Raw genomic sequence first — 27,853 nt, 5'->3', positions numbered from 1 at the left:
TTTAGCGTAGATTGTAGGAGCCATTCATCTTTTCTAAAGAGACACTTAGAAAAGCTGGGCTTACTGTAAACCCAGAAAAGTGTGCCATAGAGGTGGAATAAGCTAAATACTTGTGGGGAGAGGGATGATTAAGCCTCAAGTCAAATGAGTAGCGGTAAAACAAAACTGGCCTTGTCCCCTCGCAAAAAACTAAAAAAACTATAACAGGTAAGAGCTTTTTTGGGCACTGTGGGGTATTACTGGCATTTTGTGCCTGATTTTCCCAGTAGCACAGCTACTTTGACTGATTTTACAAAAGGAAAAAGTGAGTGATGACACAATAGTCCCCTGAGTCAGAAAAGGCAGTCAATGAATTAATGGTACTGTGTAGATAGCCAGTGCTAATATCACCTGATTTTTTAAAGAAGTTTCTAGTTCAAACAGATGCCTCCAAGGTTGGAGTAGGGGCTGCCCTTTCTCAGAAAAGTAATAGGAAAGAACATCCGGAACAGAAGGGTATATTCACACTATGAAATTTCCATGCTCAGAATTGCAATTGGGAATTCCGCTGTGTGAACCTTAACATTAGTGTGAAGGGGCCTTCTGCAGACCCATTCACACTATGGAATTTCAGTTGCGTAGAATTCTGCTGCTGAAATCGATCTGCCAAAAGAATGAACATCTTTAAGTGGAATTATGTGCGGACTGCATTGCCATCAATGGTGACGGCGCAGATCCACATTGGTCCTACCAACAAAAGATTTTGGTGGCAGCCACAAGAAAGAATCTCCACGAACGGAGATTCCGTGGTGTGAACAAACCCAAAAATGCAATTTGTGTGAAAAAATATTTGCCTTTGTGACTTGAAACTGGCACTTGGGTCCAGGTTTTGGGAGTGACCGAAGTTTCTGGATATAAAGTCACTTCAGTTCTGTGGTGTGAGCACACCATGCTATGTGAGCACACTGCCAGCAGAGAGTAGTTGCAGCAGAGAGGAGTTGCTCTGAAACAGATCAGCTTATCTGTGGTATATTGGATACACTGCACACTGATACATTGCACCAAAAGACTGATTTGTTTGGGTGAGAAGCTTAAAAGTTTGTTTATGTAAAGAACCTGAAATATGCAAGCAATCAAAGGAGTGCATCTTTAAGTTATTTTATAGGGGTTAAAGAATATTGTAATTTAAAAAATGCTATTTTAATAATACTAACTGTTTACATTATAATAATAAAAAGTTGCTGTGCCCATAACAACACAAACTATATTGTTATCACTATATTGTTATCAGATTAACGAAGAACTCCTGTGTACATTTATTTTATCTGATATCCCTGGGCTATCAGAATAAAAATAATAAACTTTTATTTATCTTCCGCCGCTCTCCCTATGTCGATGGAACCGGTCTCCCTTGCTCTGGCCCCCCTCTTTTTCCAGCTTTTGGTGCCAGACACATAACACTGCACTAAGCGAATCACTTCTTCCTGCTTCTGAGATGAGCTCTTGTCATTGCAGAACCTTCCCGCCTAACCAATTCCTAGAATAGATGGGATACTGCTGATCTAGTGATTGACAGAGTGGTTAGGCCCGCCTGCAATAAGAGTCTGTCTCAGAAGCAGAAAAAAGAGAGGAGACTGGTTAGGGGTGGCGGGACAGACAAAGCCAGATTGGAGCTGTGGGGCAGCGTGGCTACTAGGTAAGAATACATTTTCCATTTTGCCCACTGCCTCAAGGAATATTTTAAAGGAATATACAGGAATAGAAACACAAAGCTAATTAAAAAAAAAAAAAAAACAGCACCACACCTGTCCTCAGTTCCACTCTCACCTTGGCTTCATTCACTTTAAAAGGAACTTAGCTGCAAAACTAAACAATCTGAAGGAGGACAGACATATTGCTGCTGTTTTTAAAAGAAATCAGCTCTATGTTTCTCCTTCTGGATAGCCCATTTAATAGTTTTTTAATGGAAAAATTGTAACTCAACTAGCACACTAAGCACAGGGGCACACCAGTATAGAACAGTAGAAATATTCATCTTAAGCATTACCCTGCTCATTGTATTTTGTAAGCTTCTTAAAGGAAATCTGTCACCAGTGTCACCTGCACTAACCTGTAGGCAACGACAGATACAGCAGGTGACACTGATGACAATGGTAGTCACCTTGTCCTGTTCTGTTGTGGGGCTCTCCGGTAATCTTGGCCGTTAACTCCAGTTCCGGACACCCGACTTGGGGCACGTGCGGAGCTTAGAGAACAGCAGCGGTGACTTCACTAAGCTCCGCCCATGCCTTAAGCTGGGTGCTGGGAACTGGAGCTAACGGCCAAGATTACCGGAGATCCCCACCACGGAACGGGACAAGGTGAGTACCGTTGTCATCAGTGTCACCTGCACTATCTGTCGGTATTGACAGGTTAGTGAAGGTGACACTGGTGACAGATTTCCTTAAAGAGTGCTGTTTGTTTCTATTCATTCTAAGGAAAGCACTTTGTGCCAACATGACCCTTGCTCTGTTTTGCTTACCTTTTAAAGAGGTCACTTGTAATGCTAAATATTCTCTTCAAAAGCCTGAGAAGCTGGTACAGCTAGCAGGTCTAGCTTATAAAAGAAATCGTAGTACAGCACTCACCTTTCCAGTAGCCAGAAACTTTATTCTTCACTCTTTACATCGTAAAACATCGTACAGGTGACAGCAAGGTATAGACAAAAACATAAGGTCCGTGGAGCTCTTGGGTTATGAATCTGTTTTGTGGGCTTTCCGCATGATCCTGCCTAGAGTTCTGTGCACACGGCCTGGTATTTCTGAACCTGCATGCCGTGCTGGACAAATGCTTAACGAGGATTGACAGTTGCATCCACCAACTGAAAATAGGGAGACATTATCTCCTCTAAAAGGGATTGCCAGTACTGGCATATATCTGATATACAAAAAAGAAAAAATCAAAAGGCTGAACAAACATGATACCAATCTAAACAGATCTATAGCTAACAGGTCTAAAGCTAAAAGTTTAAACTGTTGATAAAAAGTGTTATAGCTTGACAGCCAAAAATCGTGATGGGTTGTGAAAGCTCTTCCTAAGGACTTGTCCACACTGCAGACATCCCGCCAGTGGACCTCAGCTTGCCACATAGTTTTCAATGGAATTCTGCTTCTCTATTCAGACTGTGGAATCGCCACAGCAAAATTCTGCCAGTTTTTTTTTGGCCAGAATTGCACCAGGATGGCATTGCCATCTATGGATTCAGTAGCACCTGCAGCAAGTTTTGTGATATGTGGATTGTCCTGTACAAGCAATTTGTTATAACCTAGGCACTGCTGGGAGGAGAAATGGTACGCACGCTGAAGGGGCCAGGTCGCACTGCACGGGAGCCTACAATCGAGTGTAACACCGGCTCTGTCAGAGCTATGCACAGCTTATTGTTTCACCCTATCCCATGCAGCACGACCTGGCCCCTCCAGTGTGTGGCCCAATGTTGCTTCTCCCAGCAGTGCCTAGCACTGGCCGCCGTATATACATACACACATTTTATATATCTATATGGCGCAGCCGTGCAGCAGTTCTATGGAGCGAGCTCAGGAGCTGAGCTCGCTTCATACTCCTTTGGTGATGCTCAGTATTAAGTTGATAGCGGCGTCTAAAATACAAGTGCCGAACACCATCAATCAGCTGAGCCGACTGGTTGAGGGTCCCTACTTACCTCCTTCTCGACTGATCGGCGATCCAATAATGCAGGCAGCCTCAACAGCCTGCCCTAATGGAGCACCGTGCTGTAGCACACCATTGATCAGTGTCTGCAATCAAAAGATTGCAATAGTCCCCATGACAGTTTTTTCCACCAGAAAGTATGTCTCCAGCTTTTGCAAACTACAACTCCCAGCATGCCCGGTCAGCCTTTGGAGACACACTGTTTGGAAAACACTGCCCTGTGGGGAATAAAAAATAGGGAAAATCACCCCCCTTTCCCCATTTTGAAATAAAATAATGTAATAAAATAAACATATTTGGTATCGCTGCATGTGGAAAGGTTTAAACTGATAAAATATAATGTTAATAAAAACATTTAAAAAATATCTGGTATATCTTCATATACCAGATAAAAACTAATAAAAAGTTATAAAAAAGTTATACTTTTTAAATAGTAAATTAAAACAAAACCTATATAAATTGAGTATCTTTGTAATTGTATGGACCTATCTAGTGCCTTCTTTCATTGTCTTGTATGCTTTATCTCTTTGGAGGCATGTGCGTTTCTGCTTTCTTCTCATCTCTTCTTCCTTTATTGTGTAACCCTTTTTTTACTCCTGGTCTTTGTTTTTCCTTTTTCTCCTGGTGGGTGACCCAACACCTAACAATGGTTGCTGACTTTATTGTTAATAAGAAACTAATGTCTTATAAGACCTTTGTATCCCAATTCCATATTTTTCCGTATTAGGGGATGTATGCAGGCAAATTTTTTGCCCCGTGATCTGTAGTTTTTCTCAGTACTATTTATGTTTTGATTTGAGTTTTTGATCACTTATTATTAGTTTTTATCTGGTATATGAAGTGACCAAAAATCTTGTATTTGGTATTTTTGTTACGTTTTTAATAACATTATATTTTATCTGTTTGAACCTTTCCACATGCAGCGAAACCAAATATGTTTATTTCATTACATTATGTGGCAAAGTTTTTTCTTTTTTTTATAGCTTGGTTCCTAACGCTCCGTTTTTTACTACCTTTTTTGAGGCACATTTTTCTCCACTTGTCCCAGGATTTTTATCTATTTTATATGCCCATCTAAATTCCCCCATAAGGACAAGAAGCTGCCTTTTATGTCCCAATGGGAAGATGATCTTCCTTTGTCCTTTGTTACTGAGACCTTACTGAAGATTCTACATAGGGCTTATTATGTCCCCTTTTTCAGTCCCTTTCTGTGCTAAAGTGCAGAGGAGTAAAAACATAGGCCAGAAACGGAAAACTGCTAGACAACCAGATATACCAAACAGGATACAAATACTAACAGGGCAGAATATAAACAGGCAAACTGATCAGGAACATAGGACACTGTTCACAAACAGGTACAAGTACAAAGGACAAAGATCAGATCCACCAAACAGGATTTGAATATAAGACACTGTACACACTGGACACAAGGCTAGGAAACAAATTAGTCAGAATAGATTCCAAGAACAAAGCTGGAATAAGCTCAATCCTGCAGATAACCGCAGGTAGACAAAGGAATAAACAATACCCCAGAGTCCCCTACACAAAGGTAAAAGGGATCTATTGCTAAAAACGAACAAGCGCAATACCCCAGAACCACCAGAAGACTCAGGAATGTCTTGATACTAAAACGTAATCTATTTATCGTGGTATACCACGCAACAGCCTGTAACATGCACCCTCATTTTTCCAAGGAAATTTGGGTAAAAAGTTTTTTTTACCCAAATATCCTTGCTAAAAGGAGAGTGCATGTAGGTGCATCTATACCCCGATAAATTCTGGCCCTGCAAAAGCCACTGCTGTAACTTCAGCGGATTCTGCGGGTCCAGAGTCCTGCTGCTGCCGCCCGATTGCCTCCCCTTCCCCCGCTTTCATATTTACCTGTCCAGTGGCGTGCTTCTGCAGGCTCCTGCGGCATCCTACATTGTCTCTGTGCGTTGAGGATGTTACTTGTCAGCGTACACTGACACCACCGGTATCTGAGCCTGCAGGAGCGTGACCCAGGATAGGTAAATATGAAAGCCAGGGAATGGTAGGGAATCAGGCAGCGGCGGCGGGACTCTGGCCCTTCAGAAGCCGCTGCAGTTACATGATTTAAAACGGCCACTTTAAATCATTAAACCACTGCGGTGGCTTTTGCAGGGCCAGAAAGAGTTTATTGGCGTATAACACGCAGATAGACTTTAAGCAAAAAATTTTAGCTTAAAAAATGTGCTATACCGTATTTTTCGCCGTATAAGAAGCACTTTTTCTTCCCTGTCTTATATGGCGAATACACCCCTATCGCGGCGGTCCCTGCGGCCATCAACGGCCGAGACCCGCGTCTAATACAGGACATCACCGATCGCGGTGATGCCCTGTATTAACCCTTCAGACGTGGCGATCAAAGCTGCGGTCCCGAACAGCCTGACTGAATAGCCGGGTTAGTGCTTACAGGACACCGGGAGGGACCTTACCTGCCTCCTCGGTGTCTTCTCCGTTCGGGGATCCCCTGTATGGCCGGCGCTCTCCTTCCTCGTCATCACGACGTCGCGTACGTGCGTCGGCGTGCGTAACCACGTGATGGCGGCGATGGAGAGCGAGGATACCCGGCCGGCAGCAGGGACGTTCCAGAGTGACGGGGACACGGCGTCAGCGATGGAGCGACATCCAGGGCAGCGGTGACGGGTCCGGAGTGGCGGGGACACGTGAGTATTACCTCTTATGCAGTGGTCTTCAACCTGCGGACCTCCAGATGTTGCAAAACTACAACTCCCAGCATGCCCGGACAGCCAACGGCTGTCCGGACATGCTGGGAGTTGTAGTTTTGCAACATCTGGAGGTCCGCAGGTTGAAGACAACTATTGGATTCAAAATCTTTATTTTTTTTAGATTTTGCACCTATAAATTTGGTGTGTCTTATACGCCGGTGCGTCCTATAGGACGAAAAATACGGTAGGTCGATAAATATGGCAAATAAAAAATAAACACAGTCCTCCTTTTTCCCATTATGAATCCCCCCCACCCAAAAAAATAAAAACGATATACACATATTTAGTATCGCTGCGTCCAAAACAGCCCAAGCAATAAAACTGTTCCATTATTCAACCCATCCGATGAGCGCTGTAAAAAAAATGAATAAAAAACTTGACAAATGTAATGCTTTATGTTAATGCAGCCTCTACAAAACTGAAATAAAAAGGGATCAAAAATATGTTCCCCAAAATGGTACCCAGGAAAAGTTTGCCTGTATAAAAATTTAAAATCACGTAGTTTTTATAATGTAAATATAATAAACCATAAAATAAAGTACATAAATGAGGTATCGCTATAATCTTACAGAACGGCAGAATAAAATTACCATATCATTTATACCAAACAGTGAACACCTTAAAAAAAATAGTAATAAACTTGACAAAATTACTACTTTTTGGTAATTCTGCCGTAAAAAAAAATGTAATAAAAAGTTATTCACATTGTCAGATGTACCCAAAAATAGTACCTTTGAAAATCAATCCCTCACACAGCTCCTTTGGCAAAAAAAAAAAAAAAAAAACTCTCAGAATATGGTGACACTTTTGTGACGCATGTTCTTGGAAACCCAGTTTTTGAATTTTTACAAAGCGTAAAAGGAGAGAAATATTCCTAAAATGTGTAACCCAATTTCTCTCGAGTAAGGAAATGTGATAAACAATTAAAAAAAAGTATATACATTAGGTATTGTCATAATTGTATAGAATCACAAAATAAAGATAACGTCATTTTACACTGCATGGAAAATATGTAAAAAAATGTATAAAAAACAATGCCAGAACAGTTTTTTTTATTCGTACCGCCTTATAAAAAATGGAATAAAAAGTGATCAGTCACATGTTTTCCAAAATGGTACCAATGAAAACATCAATTTGTCTCGCAAAAATATTTTGGGACCCCAAGGCCTCTGTATCTTGATATAATGCTTATAAAATATACTAAATAAAAGCAAGACACAAATCCAGACTGTTTTCAAATCTCTACTCCGCTTTCTCTTGCTAGACGCAAGAACGGTTATTCCTAGACTTTGTGTGTTCACCCTCCCACCCTCCTTTTCGTCTTGGCTTCAGGAAGTGGCTCATCTCCATAGGATTTAGGAACTTATGGCGGACTCATATGGAAACATGGCCAAACCCTTTGCACTCTGGTACCTGGGGACGGAATTTGCCTCTTTGTCCGAGTTTAGAGACCTTCACCTACCGACCCCGGTCCCGTAGACCTCATTTCCGTGGCTATCTCCCTGTCGCATACATGTCTTTCCCCCTCTGCCCCTTTTCTCTTCTGATCTGCTCTGGTTTCGTCGGATCGGTGACTAGACATGTCCCGCGAGTTAAAGGGGTTATTCACCATAAGGTGATTTTAGTGCGTACCTGCCAGACAGTAATGGGCATGCTTAGGAAGGATCCGTGCTTGTCTTGGGGTTAAATGGCTATGTTGTGAGCTTACGATAAAACTGCGGCTAGCTTTTTGTGAACTGGTATTTCCTGTTTGAGTTTTCATCTTTGCCTACAAATCCGAGAATTCCATTTTCCTCCCTCCCACACATCAGCCACCCCACCCATTGAAACATAAATGAGCTGCATCCATTCGAAAGACCTGTGGTTTTCAATCAGGGTGCCTATAGCTGTTGCATTAGTTGCAGATTGATCTCTCTCCCACCAAGCGATCCCTCCACCCATTGAAGCAGACAGGCTCCCTGTCATCAGAGACAACAGTCATTTTGTATGCTGTTAAAAATAAATATTGAGGTGAAAATCACAGAAGAATTGGGCGAGAACCGTCACACACAGGTACAGACACTATTTTATGAAAGTTGACATATTTTACTTTTGGAAGACATCAGAGTGCTTCAAAGTTCAGCAGCAATTTTCCAATTTTTCACAAAATTTTCAAAATCGCAATTTTTCAGCCCCTGTAGCATAGTCAAATAAAATAAATTCCTGGAATACCCCATTTAACCCTTAAGGACCCAGCCCAAATATACCTTAAGGACCCGGACACTTTTTGAACATCTCACCACTGTCACTTCAAGCATTAATAACTCTGGGATGCTTTTACCTTTCATTCTGATTCAGAGATTGTTTTTTCGTGACATATTCTACTTTATGTTAGTGGTAACATTTTGTCGATACTTTTGAAAATTTTGCATTTTTTTTGTTTACTTTGAAGCTCTCTGCGTATAAGGAAAATAGACATTCCAAATAAATTATACATTGATCCACATACACAATATGTCTACTTTATGTTTACATCATAAAGTTGACATATTTTACTTTTGGAAGACATCAGAGTGCTTCAAAGTTCAGCAGCAATTTTCCAATTTTTCACAAAATTTTCAAAATCGCAATTTTTCAGGGACCAGTTCAGTTTTGGGCCTTCATATTAGAAATATCCCACAAATGACCCAATTATAAAAACTGAACCCCTCAAAGTATCCAAAATGACATTCAGTAAGTGTGTTAACCCTTTAGGTGTTTCACAGGAATAGCAGCAAAGTGAAGGAGAAGATTCAAAATCTTCATTTTTTTACATTCGCTTGTTCTTGGAAACCCAGTTTTTGAATTTTTACAAGGCGTAAAAGGAGAGAAATCTTCCTAAAATGTGTAACCCAATTTCTCTCGAGTAAGGAAATACCTCATATGTGTATGTCAAGTGTTTGGCGGGCGCAGTAGAGGGCTCAGAAGGGAAGGAGCGACAATGTGATTTTGAAGAGTGAGTTTTTCTGAAATGGTTTTTGGGGGGCATTTCACATTTAAGAAGCCCCTATGGTGCCAGAACAGCAAAAAGAAAAAAAAAAACACATGGCATACTATTTTGGAAACTACACCACTCAAGGAATGTAACAAGGGGTACAGTGAGCCTTCACACCCCACAGGTGTTTCACGACTTTATGTCAAAGTTGGATGTGTTAATACATTTTTTTTTTTCACTAAAATGCTGGTTTCCCCCCAAATTTTACATTTTTACAAGGGGTAATAGGAGAAAATGCCCCCCAAAATTTGTAACCCCATCTCTTCTGAGTATGGTGATACCCCATGTGTGGACGTCAAGTGCACTGCGGGTGCACTACAATGCTCAGAAGAGAAGGAGTCACATTTGGCTTTTGGAAAGCACATTTTGCTGAAATGGTTTTTCTAGGGCATGTCGCATTTAGGAAGCCCCTATGGTGCCAGAACAGTAAAAAGAAAACACATGGCATACTATTTTGGAAACTACACCCCTCAAGGAACGTAACAAGGGGTCCAGTGAGCCTTACCACCCCACAGGTGTTTGACTACTTTAGATGTGTAAATTATTTTAATTTTTTTTACTAAAATGCAATTTTTTCCCCAAATTTTAGATTTTTAGAAGGGGTAATAGGAGAAAATGCCCCCCAAAATGTGTAACCCCATCTCTTCTGAGTATGGTAATACCCCATGTGTGGACGTCAAGTGCACTGCGGGCGCACTACAATGCTCAGAAGAGAAGGAGTCACATTTACAAATTTTGCTGAAATGGGGGGGCATGTCGCATTTAGTGCCAGAACAGCAAAAAAAAAATTCAATTTGTAAATACATTTCTTTGGAATAAGGACATACCTCATATCTGGACCGGTCACAGAAGAACAGGAGTGCAGTCAGGGGCCTTGAGCTTCGAAATTGCTGCCTGTGGAGCCAGAGCAGTGGGACCCCCCCTCAAGGGGCATTACATGGGGTAATTAATAAACGTTACATGGGGTAAGTTACTAAAATGGGGTACAGTGGGACATACAATTATAAAACAGGTTATGTTCCCAGAATGATGACCCAGAGCATAGCCAAAACTAAAGAATATGCCCACCCCAAACCCTATGCTCTGAATCATCGTTCTGGGAATGTGATGTGTGTGGCTGTCCCTAACCTGTTGCCTCAAATGCGCACCCCGCTCAGGTGGAGAGAGAGCGCTGCACATTTGAGGCAACATAAAAAGTCCCTGATGATAGTGACTCAGTGACCCATGACCCGTTTTTTTTTTTTTTTTTTTTTTTTAAATACCCCCAGAGGTCTTATCAGTTTTTTATGTTTTATTTTTTTGCTGAAAATTTTTTGGGGCCAATTTAGTGGTTTTATGTGGTTAAAATTTGGAATGTACTCTGGACTTGGTACATTGGGGTCAAATTATGGAAAATTAAAATGAAAAGGGAAAATTTAGTACCACATGGAAGTGTGATGCTCCCTGAAGCAGTTTTTAATGCAGAGGCCCGGATGATCGGGGCAAGTGTCACATTGATAGGTGGTATCCTTCCGTATCCCCCTCCTGTGACACACTCTGCATTTTTTCTGGGTTCGTCCCTTCTTTCCAGTGTGGGGGATCTCACCTGGAAAGTGTTGGCCTGGGACGATCCTGGCACCTATTACTTCAGTTCCTTCTGAACTCCGGCCTGCTCTTTCCCGGTCAGCAAAGATCAGGGTCTTTAGGACTTCCTCTTGGAACTGGAGGAATGTCCCTGTGCTGCCAGCGTTCTGGTACAGTACAAAAGAGTTGTACATGGCAACCTGTACCAAGTAGACCGCAACTTTCTTGTACCATACACGTGTTTTCCGCATGGCGTTATATGGCTTCAGGATTTGATCAGAAAGATCAACTCCCCCCATAAACAGATTGTAGTCCAGAATACAATCGAATTGAGGACCGTTGTTGTGGTACCTCGCACAGGGACAGGTGAGCTGCCGTTGCCATGAATTGTGGTAAGCATAAGGACATCCCTCTTATCCTCATACCTGACCAGCAACAGGTTTTCATGGGCAAGGGCACAGGACTCGCCCTTGGGCATAGGTGTCTGCAGAAAATTTAGAGGGAGGGCTCTCTGATTCTTCCGCACGGTCCCACAAGCGGACGTGGATCTGGCGGCAAGGGATGTGAAGAGAGGGATGCTGGTATAAAAGTTGTCCACGTACACGTGGTAACCCTTATCCAGCAATGGGTACATAAGGTCCCAAACGATTTTCCCGCTAACACCCAGAGTGGGAGAACAATCTGGGGGTTCAATACTGGAATCTCGTCCCTCATACACCCTAAACTTGTAAGTGTACCCGGAGGTACTCTCACAAAGTTTATAAAGCTTCGCGCCATACCGCACCCGCTTCGAGGGAATATACTGGCGGAATATGAGTCTCCCATTAAAACTGATAAGAGACTGATCTACAGAGAGCTTCCTAAGCGGTACGTAGGCCTCCAAAAATTTGGCCCCAAAGTGATCGATTACCGGCCTCACTTTGTAAAGCTGGTCATAGGTGGGATCACTTTGGGGTGGACATGCCTCATTATCTGCATAATGAAGGCATTTCCGAATGGCCTCGAACCGCTTCTGTGCCATGACCATACTGTACAGCGGGGTCTGGTATAGGACGTCCCCGCTCCAGTACTGCCTGACACTTGGCTTTTTGACCAGGCCCATGTGCAAGTCCCCAAAATGTCCTTTCGGCTGCACTGACGGCGTACCATTCATTGGACATGGCCAAAAAAGAATCAGGATGGTGGGCGATGAACTGCCTGGCATAAAGATTCGTCTGCTCCACCATTAGATTGACCAGGCTGCCACTGAAAAAATAACTGAAAAAGTCAAATTCAGTGAACCCAGCCGTGTCAATCCGGATGTGGGGCGGGGATGTATGTAGTGAGTGCTTGGTGTAACTATTAGATATAACGGTGTGTGATTCGAAATCATACGCCGTTATATAAGGGAGAAAAAAAATGGGGGGGCAAATGCAGCGCCCTGAACCCCTAATAGGGCCCGGGTCACACTGAAAAATTTATGGTGGACCCTTGGGGACCTATTAGGGGGTCAGGGGGGGGATTTTTTTTTTTTTTTTTACACTCACTCCTACCTTGCCCTGGAGTGTATTCTTTCCCAGCTATGTCCCTGCAGATCTTCTTCCCCGAGGGGGCTCTGATCGCTTTGCCTGCTGACTGAACTCAGTTAACGGGCAGAGCTGCAAGAAGATGCAGTTAACCCCTCCCCTGCCAGCTGCTATTGGCTGGACGATCCAGCCAATAGCAGCGCTCCTGGGGGGGTGACGAAATCGCCACCTCCCCATAGATACAGTGGGTGATAGGGGGTGTATTGTACACCCCCGATCACCTTGTATCTCCAGGTCATCGGGTCACACGTGACCCGAATCCCGGCAGATCGTTAGTGTGAATTCACTAACGATCTGCCGCGATCGCCGACACGGGATGCATTTGCACGGGATTTCCTCGGCATTTGCACGGGTTGCCTGCTGAACGATATCAGCCCGGCGCGCGGCAGGGACCGAAATTCCCACGGGCGTATGGATATGTCCTAGGTCCTTAAGTACCAGAAAGCCAGGGCGTATCCATATGCCCTAGGTCCTTAAGGGGTTAAGCACTCTCTTAATGAGTTTATCCTGCCCTTTCCTTTCTTCTTTTCACCCTTTTTTTCCCCCTCCCCACCTTTCCTTGTGCAATGCCTTTCCTCCTTACCCCCTTCCCCCTCCACACTTGTGAGGGCCCATCTTTGACACTTACCTGTGATTTTCATATATTGTTGCCATTTCTACTTGTGTTGCTTGTTAGGGGCCATAAAGGCTCCGGTTCTCCTCCTCCTTTTCTGCCTCATGGCCATCCTATTGCATCGCACCTGTTTGTATCCTTATATGATTGTGTATTTTTTAAAATGTTAATAAAAATGTTGCTTTAAAAAAAAAAAATCCACACTGTACTCTTTCATGTCTTAGGCCTGTGTGTGAGTTATGAAGCGCACAAGGGCCACATATGGGATATTTCTAAATATGTCCGAACTAGGTGAAAAAATATTGAGTAGCATTTCTCTGTCAGCACCCACTATGTTGCAGAAAAAAATGGAGCAAAATGGCATATCTGCGAGAAAAATTGAAATTTTTTAAAATACAAAAAAAGTCAATAAACTTACCAAATGTAATTTTGGTTACGTTGAGGGGTGTAGTTTTTATAATGGAGTGATTTATTGAGTTTCTATTGTACAGGCCACTCAAATCCACTTCAGAACTGAACTGGTAAATAAGGCCATGTTTACATGTCCCAAATTTTCCGTGCGGAATTCTGCATTGGCATTCCATCGGAGATTCCGAGCAGTAGCAGCCCCATTAAATTCATAGGGATTCTGCTGCGCTTTGCATGCAGCAGAATTTTCATGCCAGATGTTTCTGGCACAGAAATTCTGTTTTCCGTGTGCACAGAATAAATGAACCTGTTCATTCTTTCTGCAGACTCTGCACGGAATGCATAGTCGTCTATGAGCTGGTACTTTCCTGTGCAGTCTTAGTGCCGGCATATTAGTGCCGTAATGTACGCATGGAGATTTTCCGTGCAGAAATTCCAGACGTGTGAACATAGCCTAAAAATATCAGATTTTTACATGTTCTCTAAACTTTTGAAAACTGCTGCCAAACTTCTAAGCCACATAACGTCCTAAAAAAGTTACAGAACATTGACAAAATGATGCCAACATAAATTAACATAAAGTAGACATATTGTAAATGTGAAATTAATAACTAATTTATGTGGCATGATTATCTATCTTAAAGGTAAAGAATCTGAAATTCAGAAAAATGCTAACTTTTCAAATGTTTTACTTAATTATTTCACACACAATTGCAGAATGTATCGACCAAATTACTAACATTACATCTCAGAATCAATATTATAAGTTAGGCCTTCTTCACACTGCCGTTGAGCCCCGTCGAGAACGGCCCTTAAAGGGGTACTCCGGCGCTTAGACATCTTATCCCCTATCCAAAGGATAGGGGATAAGATGCCTGATTGCGGGTGTCCCGCCGCTGGGGACCCCTGTGATCTTGTACGCCGCACCCCGTGAAATCAGTCCCCGGAGCGTGTTCGCGTGATTACCGTAGATCATGGGGCCAGAGCGTTGTGACGCCAAGGCTCCGCCCCGTGTGACGTCACACTCCGCCCCCTCAATGCAAGCCTATGGGAGGGGGCGTGACATGATGCTGGGGCGGAGCGTGACGTCACACGGGGTGGAGCAAATCCAACACTGAACCAATTTCACGAAACTTAGCAAGCAGTTTTCTAACTGTAGCATGGGAGATGGGTGGTCTCGTAGGGTGTCTTGCATTGAAATCTGCTGCAATGACCCGGTTACTTCGTTCACCAGACATCAACACAATTTCTATCCGCTCCTCACGTGTAAACCTCGACGACATGTCAATGGCTGTAAACAAAGAGAAACTTGTAAATAATTCAAGAAAGAATAATGTTACGTTAAAACCAAGCACATCATTGTTTTTCTTGTGAAATTCCCAATGAGTCTGATGTGTCACATGACCCTCTTCCTATTGAAATAACAAAAGTTGGATTCAAAATGGCCGACTTCAAAATAGCCCCCATGGTCACCACCCATCTGGAAAAGTTTCCCCCCTCACATATACTAATGTGCCACAAAAGGAAGTTAATGTCACCAACCATTCCCATTTTATTAAAGGGTTATCCAGGAAAAACTATTTTTTTTAATATATATATATATATCTACTGGCTCCAGAAAGTTAAACAGATTTGTAAATTACTTCTATTAAAAAATCTTAATCCTTTCAGTACTTATGAGCTGGTGAAGATGAGTTGTTCTTTTCTGTCTAAGTGCTCTCCGAAGACACGTGTCTCGGTAACCACCCAGTTTAGATGCAAATCCCCATAGCAAACCTCTTCTACTCTGTGCAGTTCACGAGACAAGCAGAGATGTCAGCAGAGAGCACTGTTGCCAGACAGAAAACATCAACTTCAGCAGCTGATAATTATTGAAAGGATTAAGATTTTTTAATAGAAGTAATTTACAAATCTGTTTAACTTTCTGGAGCCAGTTGATATAAAAAAAAAAGTTTTTTCCTGGAATACCCCTTTAAGGTGTATCCATATAAATGGCCCACCCTGTAATTAACAGATTTATTCCGCACGGTCATGGATTGCCATCAATGGACATAATGCATACCCTCTTTTTCCCAGCGCCATCTGATTGAGTCAGCGCCTTCCGCGTACAGAATGTTCACCTATAAAAGTTTGTCGTCTGAATAGGCCCATAGGGTTTTCATACATCTCGTCTTTATAATACAGTGACCTCCCGACCTACGATGGCCCTGACATACGATAATTTCAACATGCGATGGCCTCCCAGAGGCCATCGCATGTTGAAGGAAGCATCAACATACGATGCTTTTGTATGTCGGGGCCATCGCATAAACGGCTATCCGGCAGTGCTGACTGCTTCAGCTGCCGCCGGATAGCCGTTTACGGTGCCCCGTGTGCTCCGGTGATGGTCTCCTACCTGTCCTCGGGGCTCCGGAGCGTCCTCTTCACAATCCCCTGCATCGTCAGCGCTCTCCATCGTCGTCATCACGTCGCCACGCACGCCGTCCCGTCATCCAATAGGAGCGGCGTGAGTAGTGACGTGATGGTGGCGACGTGAGAACGACGATCCCGGCAGAGACGTTCCAGAGCGGCGGGGACACCACAGGGACGCGGCGACAGAGATGGAGGGCAACATCCAGGGCAGTGGTGACGGCCTGGAGCGGCGGGGACAGGTGAGTACAACTTATTATACTTTACATTGCACGGATCCCTCAACATACGATGGTTTCAACAAATGATGGTTCATTTGGAACGGATTACCATCGTATGTTGAGGGACCACTGTAGATAGGTTTAAGGTACTTTTCATATGTGTCACCATTAGATAAATGATCAAGTTTATCTGCTCATACACATTAGATAAATGTCCATGGACAGGGTCATCATTTATCATTTTAATAATTATTTGTTAAAATGCTTTGTTTGTTTTAGATACTGGAACTGACACGGGACAGAGAAGACAACGAAAACAAAATATTGAATTTGAACATTCAACTGAATGAATCAACTAATAGAATCCAGGAGCTAAATGAAGTTTCAGGTAGCACTATCTGCTTACTATCAATTTTTATTATCATAACAACAGAGGTCTGCATGTGTCAATATTTACCTGTAATTTGTAATTGTCATCCTATTTTGTATGGCAAGTTTATTTTAAGTATTTTGTGACAGATTTATATAATGTTGCATGGCCTTTGTTAAAGAGACAAAGCCAGAAGTAAGTAATACTAGATACAGGGCAATATAACAACGAGTAGCCAGGTTTAACCCCTACAGGACCCATGACGTAACGTTACGTCATGACACGTCTTAAGGACCCATGACGTACAGTTACGTCATGGGCAATTCCTCTCCTCGCCACGTGCCGGGCGGGGATCGGACCGGGATGCCTGCTGAAATCATTCAGCAGGCATCCCGTGCAAATGCCCATCAGACCCCCCCCCATGTCGGCGATCGGCGCAAATCGCAAGGGAATTCACACTTGCGATTTGCGCAATTCCGGGTCATACGGTTCTATGGTGACCTGGAAAATAAGGGGGATCTGGGTTGCCCAAGACACCCATGATCCCCCTGAAGGGATAGGAGTGAGGTGGCAGCGGTGCCACCCCTCCTATCCCTGCTATTGGTCGTATAGACGCAACGACCAATAGCAGATCGGGTGCGGGGGGCTTAACTTTCGTTTTCCCCGTTCTGCCCACCCACAATAGGCCGGGCAGAACGGTGAAACCGAAGGGAACCGGCGACGAAGTCCACTTACCCATTGGTGGCAGCGGAGTGACGACCGGGGACGGAGATCAGCGGCAGCAGAGGACGACAATGCGGCTCCCTGAATCCTACGGAAGCCGGTAAGTTGCCTAGCAACATTTGGAGGGCTACAGTCTGAGACAACTATGCAGTGGTCTCTTAACTGTAGATCTCCAGATGTTGCAAAACTACAACTCCCAGCATGCTCAGACAGTTGTTTGGGCATGCTGGGACTTGTAGTTTTGCAACAGCTGGAGGGCTACAGTTTGAGACCACTGCACAGGGATCTCCAAACTGTGGCCCTCCAGATCTTGCAAAACTACAACTCCTAGCATGCCCACACAGCTGTTTGCTGTCTGGGCATACTGGGATTTGTAGTTGTGCAACATCTGGAGGGCCACAGTTTGGAGATCACTGTGCAGTGGTGTTAAACTGTAGCTCTCCAGATGTTGCAAAACTGCAAATCCCAGCATGCCCAGACAGCAAACAGCTGTCTCAGCATGCTGGGAATTGTAGTTGCGTAACTCCAGCTGTTGCATAACTAAATCTGCCAGCATGCTCTTCGGTGATCAGTACATGCTGGGTGTTGTAGTTTTGCAACAGCTGGAGGCACACTGGTTGGAAAATACTGAGTTAGGTAACAGAACCTAACTGAAGGTTTTCCAACCAGTGTGCCTCCAGCTGTTGCAAAAGTACAACTCCCAGCATGCACGGTCTGTCAGTACATGCTGGGAGTTGTAGTTTTGAAACAGCTGGAGGTTTGCCCCCCCCATGTGAATGTACAGGGTACATTCATACTGGCGAGTTTACAGTGAGTTTCTTGAAGTTTGAGCTGCGGCAAATGTTTCTCCGCAGCACAAACTCCTAGCGGGAAACTCACCGTAACCTGCCAGTGCGAATGTACCCTAAAAACACTACACTACATTAACACATAATAAAGGGTAAACCACTACATATTCACTCTACTACTGTCCCCCCCCAATAAAAATGAAAAATATATTGTACAGCGGTGTTTCCAAAATGGAGCCTCCAGCTGTTGAAAAACAACAACTCCCAGCATTTCCGGACAGCCACTTTCCAGGCATGCTGGGAGTTTAGCAACAGCTGGAGGCACCCTGTTTGGGAATCATTGGCATAGAATACCCCTATATCCACCCCTATGCAATCCCTAATTCAGTCCTCAAATGCGCATGGCGCTCTCTCACTTCAGAGCCCTGTCGTATTTCAAGGAAACAGTTTAGGGCCACATATGGGGTATTTCCATACTCGGGAGAAATTGCACTACAAATTTTGGGGAGCTTTTTCTCCTTTTACCCCTTATGAAAAGGAAAAGTTGGGGGCTACACCAGCCTGTTAGTGTAAAAAAATAACAAAATTTACACTAACCTGCTGGTGTTGCCCCATACTTTTTATTTTCACAATCGTTAAAAGGAAAAAAGACCCCCAAAATTTGTTACGCAATTTCTCCTGAGTACGGAAATACCCCATATGTGGGCGTAAAATGCTCTGCGGGCACACAACAAGGCTCAGGAGTGAGAGCGCACTATGCACATTTGAGGCCTAAATTGGTGATTTGCACAGGGATGGCTGATTTTACAGCGGTTCTGCCATAAACACAAAAAAATAAATACCCACATGTGACCCCATTTTGGAAACTACACCCCTCACGGAATGTAACAAGGGGTATAGTGAGCCTTAACACCCCACAGGTGTTAGACGAATTTTCGTTAAAGTTGGATGGGGAAAAAAAAAATCACTAAAATGCTGGTGTTACCCTAAATTTTTCATTTTCACAAGGCAAAATAGGAAAAAAGACCCCCAAAATTTGTAACCCCATTTCTTCTGAGTAAGAATATACCCCATATGTGGATGTTAAGTGCACTGCGAGTGCACTACAATGCTCAGAAGAGAGGGAGTGCCATTGGGATTTTGAAGAGAAAATTTGTCCGGAATTGAAGGCCACGTGTTTACAAAGCCCCTATAGTTCCACAACAATGGACCCCCCCCACATGTGACCCCATTTTGGAAACTACACCCCTCATGTAATGTAATAAGGGGTACAGTGAGCATTTACACCCCACAGGTATCTGGCAGATTTTTGGAACAGTGGTCCGTGAAAATGAAAAATGTAATTTTTCATTTGCACAGCCCACTGTGCAAAGATCTGTCAAACCCCAGTGGGATGTAAATACTCACTGCACCCCTTATTAAATTCTGTGAGGGGTGTAGTTTCCAAAATGGGGTCACATGTGGGGGGGTCCATGGTTCTGGCACCATGGGGGGCTTTGTAAACGCACAGGGCTCCTGACTTCCATTCCAAGCAAATTCACTCTTCAAAAGCTCAGTGGCGCTCCTTCTCTTCTGAGCATTGTAGTGCCCCAGCAGAGCACTTGACGTCCACACATGGGGTATTTCCATACTCAGAAGAAAAGGGGTTACAAATTTTGGGGGTCATATTCTCCTATTACCCCTTGTAAAAATTTTAATTTTGGGGAAAAATCTGCATTTTCCTGAACATTTTTTTTTTCATTTACACATCCAAACTTAACAAGAAGTTGTGAAACACCTGTGAGGTGTTAAGTCTCACTGTACCCCTTGTTACGTTCCTTGAGGGGTGTAGTTTCCAAAATAGTATGCCATGTGTTTTTTTTTTTTTTTGCTGTCCTGGCACCTTGGGGGCATCCTAAATGCGACATGCCCACCAAAAACCATTTCAACAAAATTTGCTTTCCAAAAGCCTAATGTGACTCCTCTTCTGAACATTGTAGTGCGCCTGCAGTGCACGTGACGTCCACACATGGGGTATTTCCATACTCAGAAGAGATGGGGTTACACATTTTGCGGGGCATTTTCTCCCATTACCTTTTGTATAAACGGTAAATTTGGGGAAAAAACTGCACTTTAATGAAATTTTTTTTTTCTCATTTACACATCCGAATTTAACGGAAAGTCGTCAAACACCTGTGAGGTGTTAAGGCTCACAGTACCCCTTGTTACGTGCCTGAGGGGTGTAGTTTCCAAAATGGTATGCCATGTGGTTTTTTTTTCTGCTGTTCTGGCACCATAGGGGCTTCCCAAATGCGACATGCCCCCCAAAAACCATTTCAGCAAAATGAACTCTCCAAAATCCCATTGTTGCTCCTTCCCTTCTGAGCCCTCTACTGCACCCGCTGAACACTTGACATACACATATGAGATATTTCCTTACTCGAGAGAAATTGGGTTACAAATTTTGTGGGGCTTTTTCTCCTATTACCACTTGCAGAAAATTCTAAAACTGGGTCTACAAGAACATGCCAGTGTAAAAAATGAAGATTTTGAATTTTCTCCTTCACTTTGCTGCTATTCCTGTAAAACATCTAAAATGGTTAATAAACCTTTTGAATGTCATTTTGAATACTTTGAGGGGTGCAGTTTTTATAATGGGGTCATTTATGGGGTATTTCTAATAAGAAGGCCCTTCAAATCCACTTCAAAACTGAACTGGTCCCTGAAAAATTTGGATTTTTGAAAATTTTGTGAAAAATTTGAAAATTGCTGCTATACTTTGAAGCCCTCTTATGTCTTCCAAAAGTAAAAACAGGTCTACTTTATGATGCAAATATAAAGTAGACATATTGTATATGTGAATCAATATATAATTTATTTGGAATATTCATTTTCCTTATAAGCAGAGAGCTTCAAAGTAAAAAAAAGCTATATTTTAAACTTTTTCATCAAATGTTGGATTTTTCACCAAGAAATGATGCACGTATCGACAAAATTTTACCACTAATATAAAGTAGAATATGTCATGAAAAAACAAACAGTCTCAGAATCAGAATGAAAGGTAAAAGCGTCCCAGAGTTATTGATCCTTAAAGTAACAGTGGTCAGATGTGCAAAAAATGGCCGGGTCCTACAGTGAAAATTGTCTGGGTCCTTAAGGGGTTGAATGACCTGATGAGCTTAATTGTATTGCATTCTGTAGCCAACGTTAGTTTGACCGGCCTATATAAAGACACAATTAAAAATCTTGTGGTAGAGTCAATCACATCAGATGGATTATCAGGGGATCTTGTTTGAGGGCGCTTTTACACACAACAGCTACTCCTTGTGATCTTGAATTTCAGGTGGGACCTGGACTGGCCACTTTAAACAGTAGCAAGTTCAGGTGTATCCTACAATTTTTCTGTAAAGAGCAAGATAGTGGCTAGCCACGACCGCTAGCTCTTGTGATTCACAGATAATTTTGGTCTGTTTTTGGACCTGGTGAGTCCAGGTCCTGTCTGCAAGTCAGGATTGCAAGTGCTAGCCACAACTGGTGGCGCTGCATATAAGAACACACTAAGGTGCTGCTGATATGTAAAGTAGCTTTCTCTATCGGCTCCATTGGGGAACACAGACCATGGGTGTATGCTGCTATCACTAGGAGGCTTGACACTATGGCAACCAGAAAAGTCGGCTCCTCCCAGCAGGGTATACCCGCCCACAGGCACCTGAAGTAATCAGTTTTAGCTTAGTGTCTTAAGGAGGTGGACATGGTCTAGAGTTCTCTCCAGACCATGTCTTATGTTTTATTATTTTCCTAGATTTAGGGATGTGTTAGTTTTTTTTATTCCAACTCTAACTAACAGAAAAAAGTACAGAAAAAAAGGGGTAGTGAAAAATATTGGCACTGGTACAAAAAGGTATATACGCATCTATATCCAGGTGGAAGGGGAGGAGGTAACTGACCCGGCGTGTAAGACTGGTGGTGCTTCACATATAAAGCTCAAAACAGATATTGCAAATATCGAAGAAAAAAGAAACTGAGCACTCACACTGCTACTGGAAGTCTTCAGTTCAGGCTGTGTACACAGAGGTCCCGAGATAGGTGACCACTGCAGGGAGAGACAGATGGATTCAGGGGGAAGCTCGGACGGCGGCCACGGTTCCATAACGCACCAAAGGGTGCTTCGTCAGGCCGGATAATCGCCATTGCGTTCCTCCATGTTTTTTAACCAATGCTGTGAATGAGCCAAAAGGCAAAACAGGTGAGAAGGTCCCATCCCAAACGAGTGAGGGTTAACTCATAAAGTGCCAAACCAAAGTTTATTACTAGAGTGCAGTGCAGTGCAGTAAAAAACGGTATTAGGAGATAACATTTTTATAATAGTGCTGCACATACATTTTTATCATTAAGTCCAAGAGGACCTGCAGCATCTAATTTTAACCCCTTAAGGACAATGGACATACTCCTATGCCCCCGTTTCCGAGTCCTTAAGGACAGAGGACGTAAGAGTACGTCCTGTCTATTCCTGGCCGCTAGCCGGAGGGGAGCCAGTGCCCGATGCCTGCTGAAATCGTTCAGCAGGAATCGCGGCATATCGCCCAGGGGGGTCATGATGACCCCCCATGTCGGCGATCGCAGCGCATCGCTCATCAATTCAGACGAGCGATGTGCTGCGATTCCGTTCCCCGCCGGGCAGGGATCGGAGCCGGATGTCTGCTGATTTTTGCATTATGCTGATAATGTGGCATGTTCCCCCCCAAACTGATCCTGCGTATGACCGCCTGTATAAAATCAGGCCGGTCATCAATCACTTCGGGGCCAGATTTTGGGAGGCCTATGTCCCGGGGAGGGAGGTTGCTATTGAGGAGTCTCTCATCAGCGTCAAGGGGAGACTCAGCTTCCGGCAATACATCCCGACCAAGCAAGCGCGGTATGGCGTGAAGATGTATAAACTTTGCGAGAGTACCTCCGGGTACACTTGCAAGTTTATAGTGTATGAGGGACGAGATTCCCGTTTTGAACCCCCAGAATGTCCCCTCAGTCTGAGTGTTAGCGGGAAAATCGTTTGGGGCCTTTTGCACCCATTGCTAGATAAAGGTTACCACCTTTATGTGGATAACTTTTATACTAGTATCCCTCTCTTCACATCCCTCGCTGCCAGATCCACGGTCACTTGTGGGACAGTCCGGAATAATCAAAGAGGCCTTCCGCCCCATCCCCTACATGCTCCTATCCCCCGGGGTGAGTCCCGTGCCTTTTCCCATGAGAACCTGTTTTTGGTTCGGTATAAGGACAAGAGGGATGTCCTTATGCTCACCACAATTCATGGGAATGGCAGCACCCCTGTCCCTGTGCGAGGTACCGTGGGACCGGTCCTCAAGCCCGATTGTATTCTGGACTACAATTGGTATATGGGGGGAGTTGATCTTTCTGATCAAGTCCTCAAGCCATATAATGCCATGCGTAAAACACATGTATGGTATGAAAAGGTTGCGGTCTACATGGTACAGGTTGCCATGTACAACTCTTTTATACTGTACAGGTACGCTGGCAACACAGGGACATACCTGGAGTTCCAAGAGGTAGTTCTAAAGGCCCTCATCTATGGTGACCACCAAAGAGCGGGTCAGAGCTCCCCGGATCGTCCCCGGCCAACACTTTCCAGGTGTGATCCCCAACACTGGAAGGACGGGACGAACCCAGAAGAAATGCAGAGAGTGTCACAAGAAGGGGAGACGGAAGGACACCACGTACCAATGTGACACTTGCCCCGATCATCCGGGCCTCTGCATAGGCTGCTTCAGGGAGTATCACACTTCCATGGAGTACTACATTTTCCATCCTTTGCCTTAATTTTCTTTCCCCAGAATTCGGCTCCAATGTACCAGTCCAGGGTACTTTGACTTCCAAATTTTAAACCAAAATACCCCCCCAAAAAACAAAACCTTTTTCCCAATACCCCAAGATCTTTTTTTTTTCTTCCCCCTAAAAAATGGGTCATGGGACACAGAGTCAACAGCATTGGAGGTTTGCAGTTGCCTCAAATGCGCAACGCTCTCTCTCCCCACCTGAGCGGGTTGCGCATTTGAGGTAACAGAATAGCGACGGCCCCACACATCCCCTTCCCAGAATGATAATTCAGAATATAGGGTTTGGGGCGGGCATCATTTTTACTTTTGGCTGTACTCTGGGTCATCATTCTGGGAAAATAATTGGCATATCAGTACTAAAATTGCAATTTTCTTCCCCCCATAGTACACGTCATCCATTCCTGGAAAATAAATGAAGGGAACACCTGTCTGCAAATCTCCACTTCACCCTATACACCTTCCCTAGGGGGCGTAGTTTGTAATATTTTCACATGTGGGTGTTCCTTTCTTGTATTTTCCTCTGAATGTATGTAACTGTTAGGTCCGTAACAAACATCCGCCTCAAATGCGAAGAGTTCTTGCTGAGCTCTGTCGTATTTCCAGGCGACAATTCAGAGTCACATGTTAGTTGTTCCCAGAAAGATGAAGCAGAGCATAGGTTGAAAATTGCAATTTTCAAAAAGCTACCCTTCATCCATTCCTGGAAAATAAATTTAGGAAACACCTGTGCGTTCAAAATGTCCTCTTTACCCCTGTACCCATTCCTTAGGGTGGGTACTTTCTGTAATGGTGCCACATGTGGCTGTTTCATTTTTGCATTTTCCTCAGAATGTATGTAACTGTCAGCTGCTGATATGCCATAGGCCACAAATACAACGTGACCTCTATGACTTCTGGAATCTATAGAAAAGAGAAAGACCAATGGGCGGTGCCTCATGTATTAACCCAATATATATGCGTAAGAGGTGGGGGGAATAAGGGGATGACCCCACGGGGCTTATAGATGGCCGCTCACCTCAAGACGGTGGTAATAGGCATATAACCCCAGCAACATGGGGTACCATCAATCCTAGAGACGCTGTCAAGCCAGTGGGTTGCAGGAATCGACCCAGGTCGTCCTGTAGAAATGTGAGAAGAAAGTGTGGCAAAAAGAACCCTTAGGCGCTGCGACTAGTAGGAGTGGTGATGCTGTAATCCAGGTAATGGAGGAAGCAATGATGAAGTCCAGGTAGTGATAAAGATCCTCAGCAGGATCATTTATTGACAAAAGATAAAAGATTACGCGTTTCGGGAGGAGCCCTCCCTTCCTCAGATCAGGGTACACAAACAATGACATGCAGGGTTTATATAGGGCACAAGATGGTTGCCAAGGTCAAGGGGAGTGGTTTACAGGTAAAAGACAATTTTCATATTAATACAAAAAAATCCTGTTAGGACCTTATAATATCATAAACATATTATATTACATATTCACACATCAGTTATCATATGGAAATAAACAATTAAACATGCAGCAGGACATCCTAGACACTACTGTAGGGTAAGTGCCTATGACTATGACTTCTGATCCTTGTTGTGCGCCCGCCCAGCATGTTACCCCGTATGTGGATGTATTTTTATAGTCGGGGGGAAAAAGCCCTCCAAAATTTGTAACCCAATTCCTTATATTACCCCATGTGCTTTGCTTTAACCCTTTGTAAAAATGTAAAATTTTTGGGAAATCAAGCATTTTTTTTTTTTTTACATATGCCAAAGTCATGAAACCCCTGTGGGGTATTAAGGTTCACTTTACCCCTTGTTACGTTCCCCAAGGGGTCTAGTTTCCAAAATGGTATGCCATGTGTTTTTTTTTGCTGTCCTGGCACCATAGGGGCTTCCTAAATGCGACATGCCCCCAGAGCAAAATTTGCTTCAAAAAAGCCAAATGTGACTCCTTCTCTTCTGAGACCTGTAGTGCGCCAGCAGAGCACTTTTCACCCCCATATGGGGTGTTTTCTGAATCGGGAGAAATTGGGCTTCAAATTTTGGGGGGTATTTTCTGCTATTACCCTTTTTAAAAATGTAAAATTTTTGGGAAAACAAGCATTTTAGGTAAAAATTTCTTTTTTTTTTTTTTTAACATTTGCAAAAGTCGTGAAACCCCTGTGGGGTATTAAGGCTCACTTAATTCCTTGTTACGTTCCTCAAGGGGTCTAGTTTCCAAAACGGTATGAATTTTCTCCTTCACTTTGCTGCTATTCCTGTGAAACTTCACAGATAAAGCAAAATCAATAACCTGCTAGAAATATCTGTTCACAGAAGGGGTAAAAACATGTAAAACATAACGTTTAATCGTGCTATTTAAAACAACAGAATCCCCGCTGACATACAAACAACAAGGAGATAGGTCAAGGAGGCCCAGAGGCCACAACTAGCGATGATAGTTGGAGTCAAACAGTTCAGTGGCCTGAATAGAGACAAAAAGTGGGGTGACCGGGAAAAATGTAAAGACCAGGTGGGGTGGGGCTATAACCCTAGCATACGCTGCCAGGGGAGATGTTGTGCCCACTAGCCCTGCTCGCTCAGGGAGCTGTCGGGGCACTCGTCCTTGAAAGGACGACCCCTGCCCCGGTCTATCCCTTAGTCAGCCCCTAAACTAGAACAAATGTATAGCCCGCCCAACGCGTTTCCCCCAAGTTAATGGGTTCATCAGGGGCTCCAGGGCAAACAAAAAGTTTGGTCAATACTGCGTTACCAAATGTAAACAATAATACATAAGGTGCAACAAGAAAATAAGGTGCAAGCAAAAAATTCATAGGCCAATAACGTGCAACAATAGTAATAATAAAGTGCACTAATTAGAACCAACACGTGAACATAGTCCACAAAAATAAACACAATTCCCTTAGAGCATAACCAAAGGACAAGGTGAAGTAGGTGTGCTGGTTACCCAGAGCAGAGCCCTGCTACTGGGTTTGACTCACGTGACCACAATGGCGGTCGGCGAGATGTCGGGAACTGCAGTGGCAGAGTGCGCGGTTATGGCGTCTGTATCCCGTCGGTCACATCAGTGAACCTGGGATCCTTAAATAGCACTTACCGAACAGGCTGCTTCCACGCTCAATCATGCGCGCGCCACTTCCGGGTGCCGGCGCCACAGCGGTGTGTCGGTGTCACTTCCGGGGGCGCGTCTGTGCTACGGAGCGGAGCGTCCTGCGTTGCTAGGCTATGCTGGTGAGACAGTACGCATGCGCCAAAGGCAACATATCTTTCAAAATAAGATATATAGGTGGTTGGTATTGACAGTTTAAACAGGTAGGTATTTACAAAGAGAGTGAGAAAGCTGAATCAGTAATGATGAAAAGTATTTTAGTGCCGTCCTTACGAAGTGGCTGTGACCGGATAAAGAGAAAACGGGGGATGGAGAAAGGGGGAGGGGAAACCAAAAGGGGGAGGGGGAGGGAGCCAGCTAAGGGGAACGTTTGGAGGACAGAGTTAGACATAGCATGCAAAGCTCAGCTGATCATTGAGACCTTTGGGAAACTGAGTCTGCAGGCGGAAAATCCACTGAGTCTCCTTCTGCAGGATCAGCTTATCCCAGTCCCCCCCCCCCCCCCTTGTGGGGGGTCGCACAAGCTCAATCCCCACAAAACTGACCACTTTAGGGTCCCCTCCGTGCTTGTCATGAACATGTCTTGCCAGGGGTTTATCTGCTGAATTAGTAATGTCTCTCACGTGCTCCCCCACCCTCCTCCTCATCTCACGTTTTGTTTTTCCAATGTATTCCAGACCACAAGTACAGTTGGCCTTATAGACCACCCCCTTGCTCCGACAGTTAATAAAATCTCGAATGGTGTATGTATCACCTGTCACGAACTTGTGAAGGTTTTAGTGACCGAGATGTGAGCACAGGCGATGCAGCCAGAGCATCTG

At 43.9% G+C, this 27,853-nt stretch overlaps 1 protein-coding gene and 1 long non-coding RNA gene across 8 annotated transcripts in view; one reads left to right on the top strand and one right to left on the bottom strand.

The window, feature by feature from the left end:
• Positions 1 to 2,797, bottom strand: part of LOC130356608 (uncharacterized) — a 132,000-nt gene extending 129,203 nt beyond the window's left edge. The window contains exon 1 of the long non-coding RNA XR_008888936.1: positions 2,607 to 2,797. This is a non-coding gene — a long non-coding RNA (uncharacterized LOC130356608). The remainder of the gene's footprint in view (positions 1 to 2,606) is intronic.
• The window catches only part of SYCP1 (synaptonemal complex protein 1), a 955,469-nt gene that overhangs the window by 204,659 nt on the left and 722,957 nt on the right, over positions 1 to 27,853 (top strand). For all 7 annotated transcript variants that reach the window (XM_056558361.1, XM_056558359.1, XM_056558362.1 and 4 more), the window contains one exon: positions 16,506 to 16,614. In XM_056558361.1, the coding sequence (XP_056414336.1) occupies positions 16,506 to 16,614 (109 nt within the window). The remainder of the gene's footprint in view (positions 1 to 16,505; positions 16,615 to 27,853) is intronic.

Source organism: Hyla sarda, chromosome 2 (assembly GCF_029499605.1).
Source record: "Hyla sarda isolate aHylSar1 chromosome 2, aHylSar1.hap1, whole genome shotgun sequence".
NCBI lineage: Eukaryota > Metazoa > Chordata > Amphibia > Anura > Hylidae > Hyla > Hyla sarda.
The sequence above is the reverse complement of the archived record's forward strand: the minus strand, read 5'-3'. Positions and strand labels throughout refer to the sequence as shown.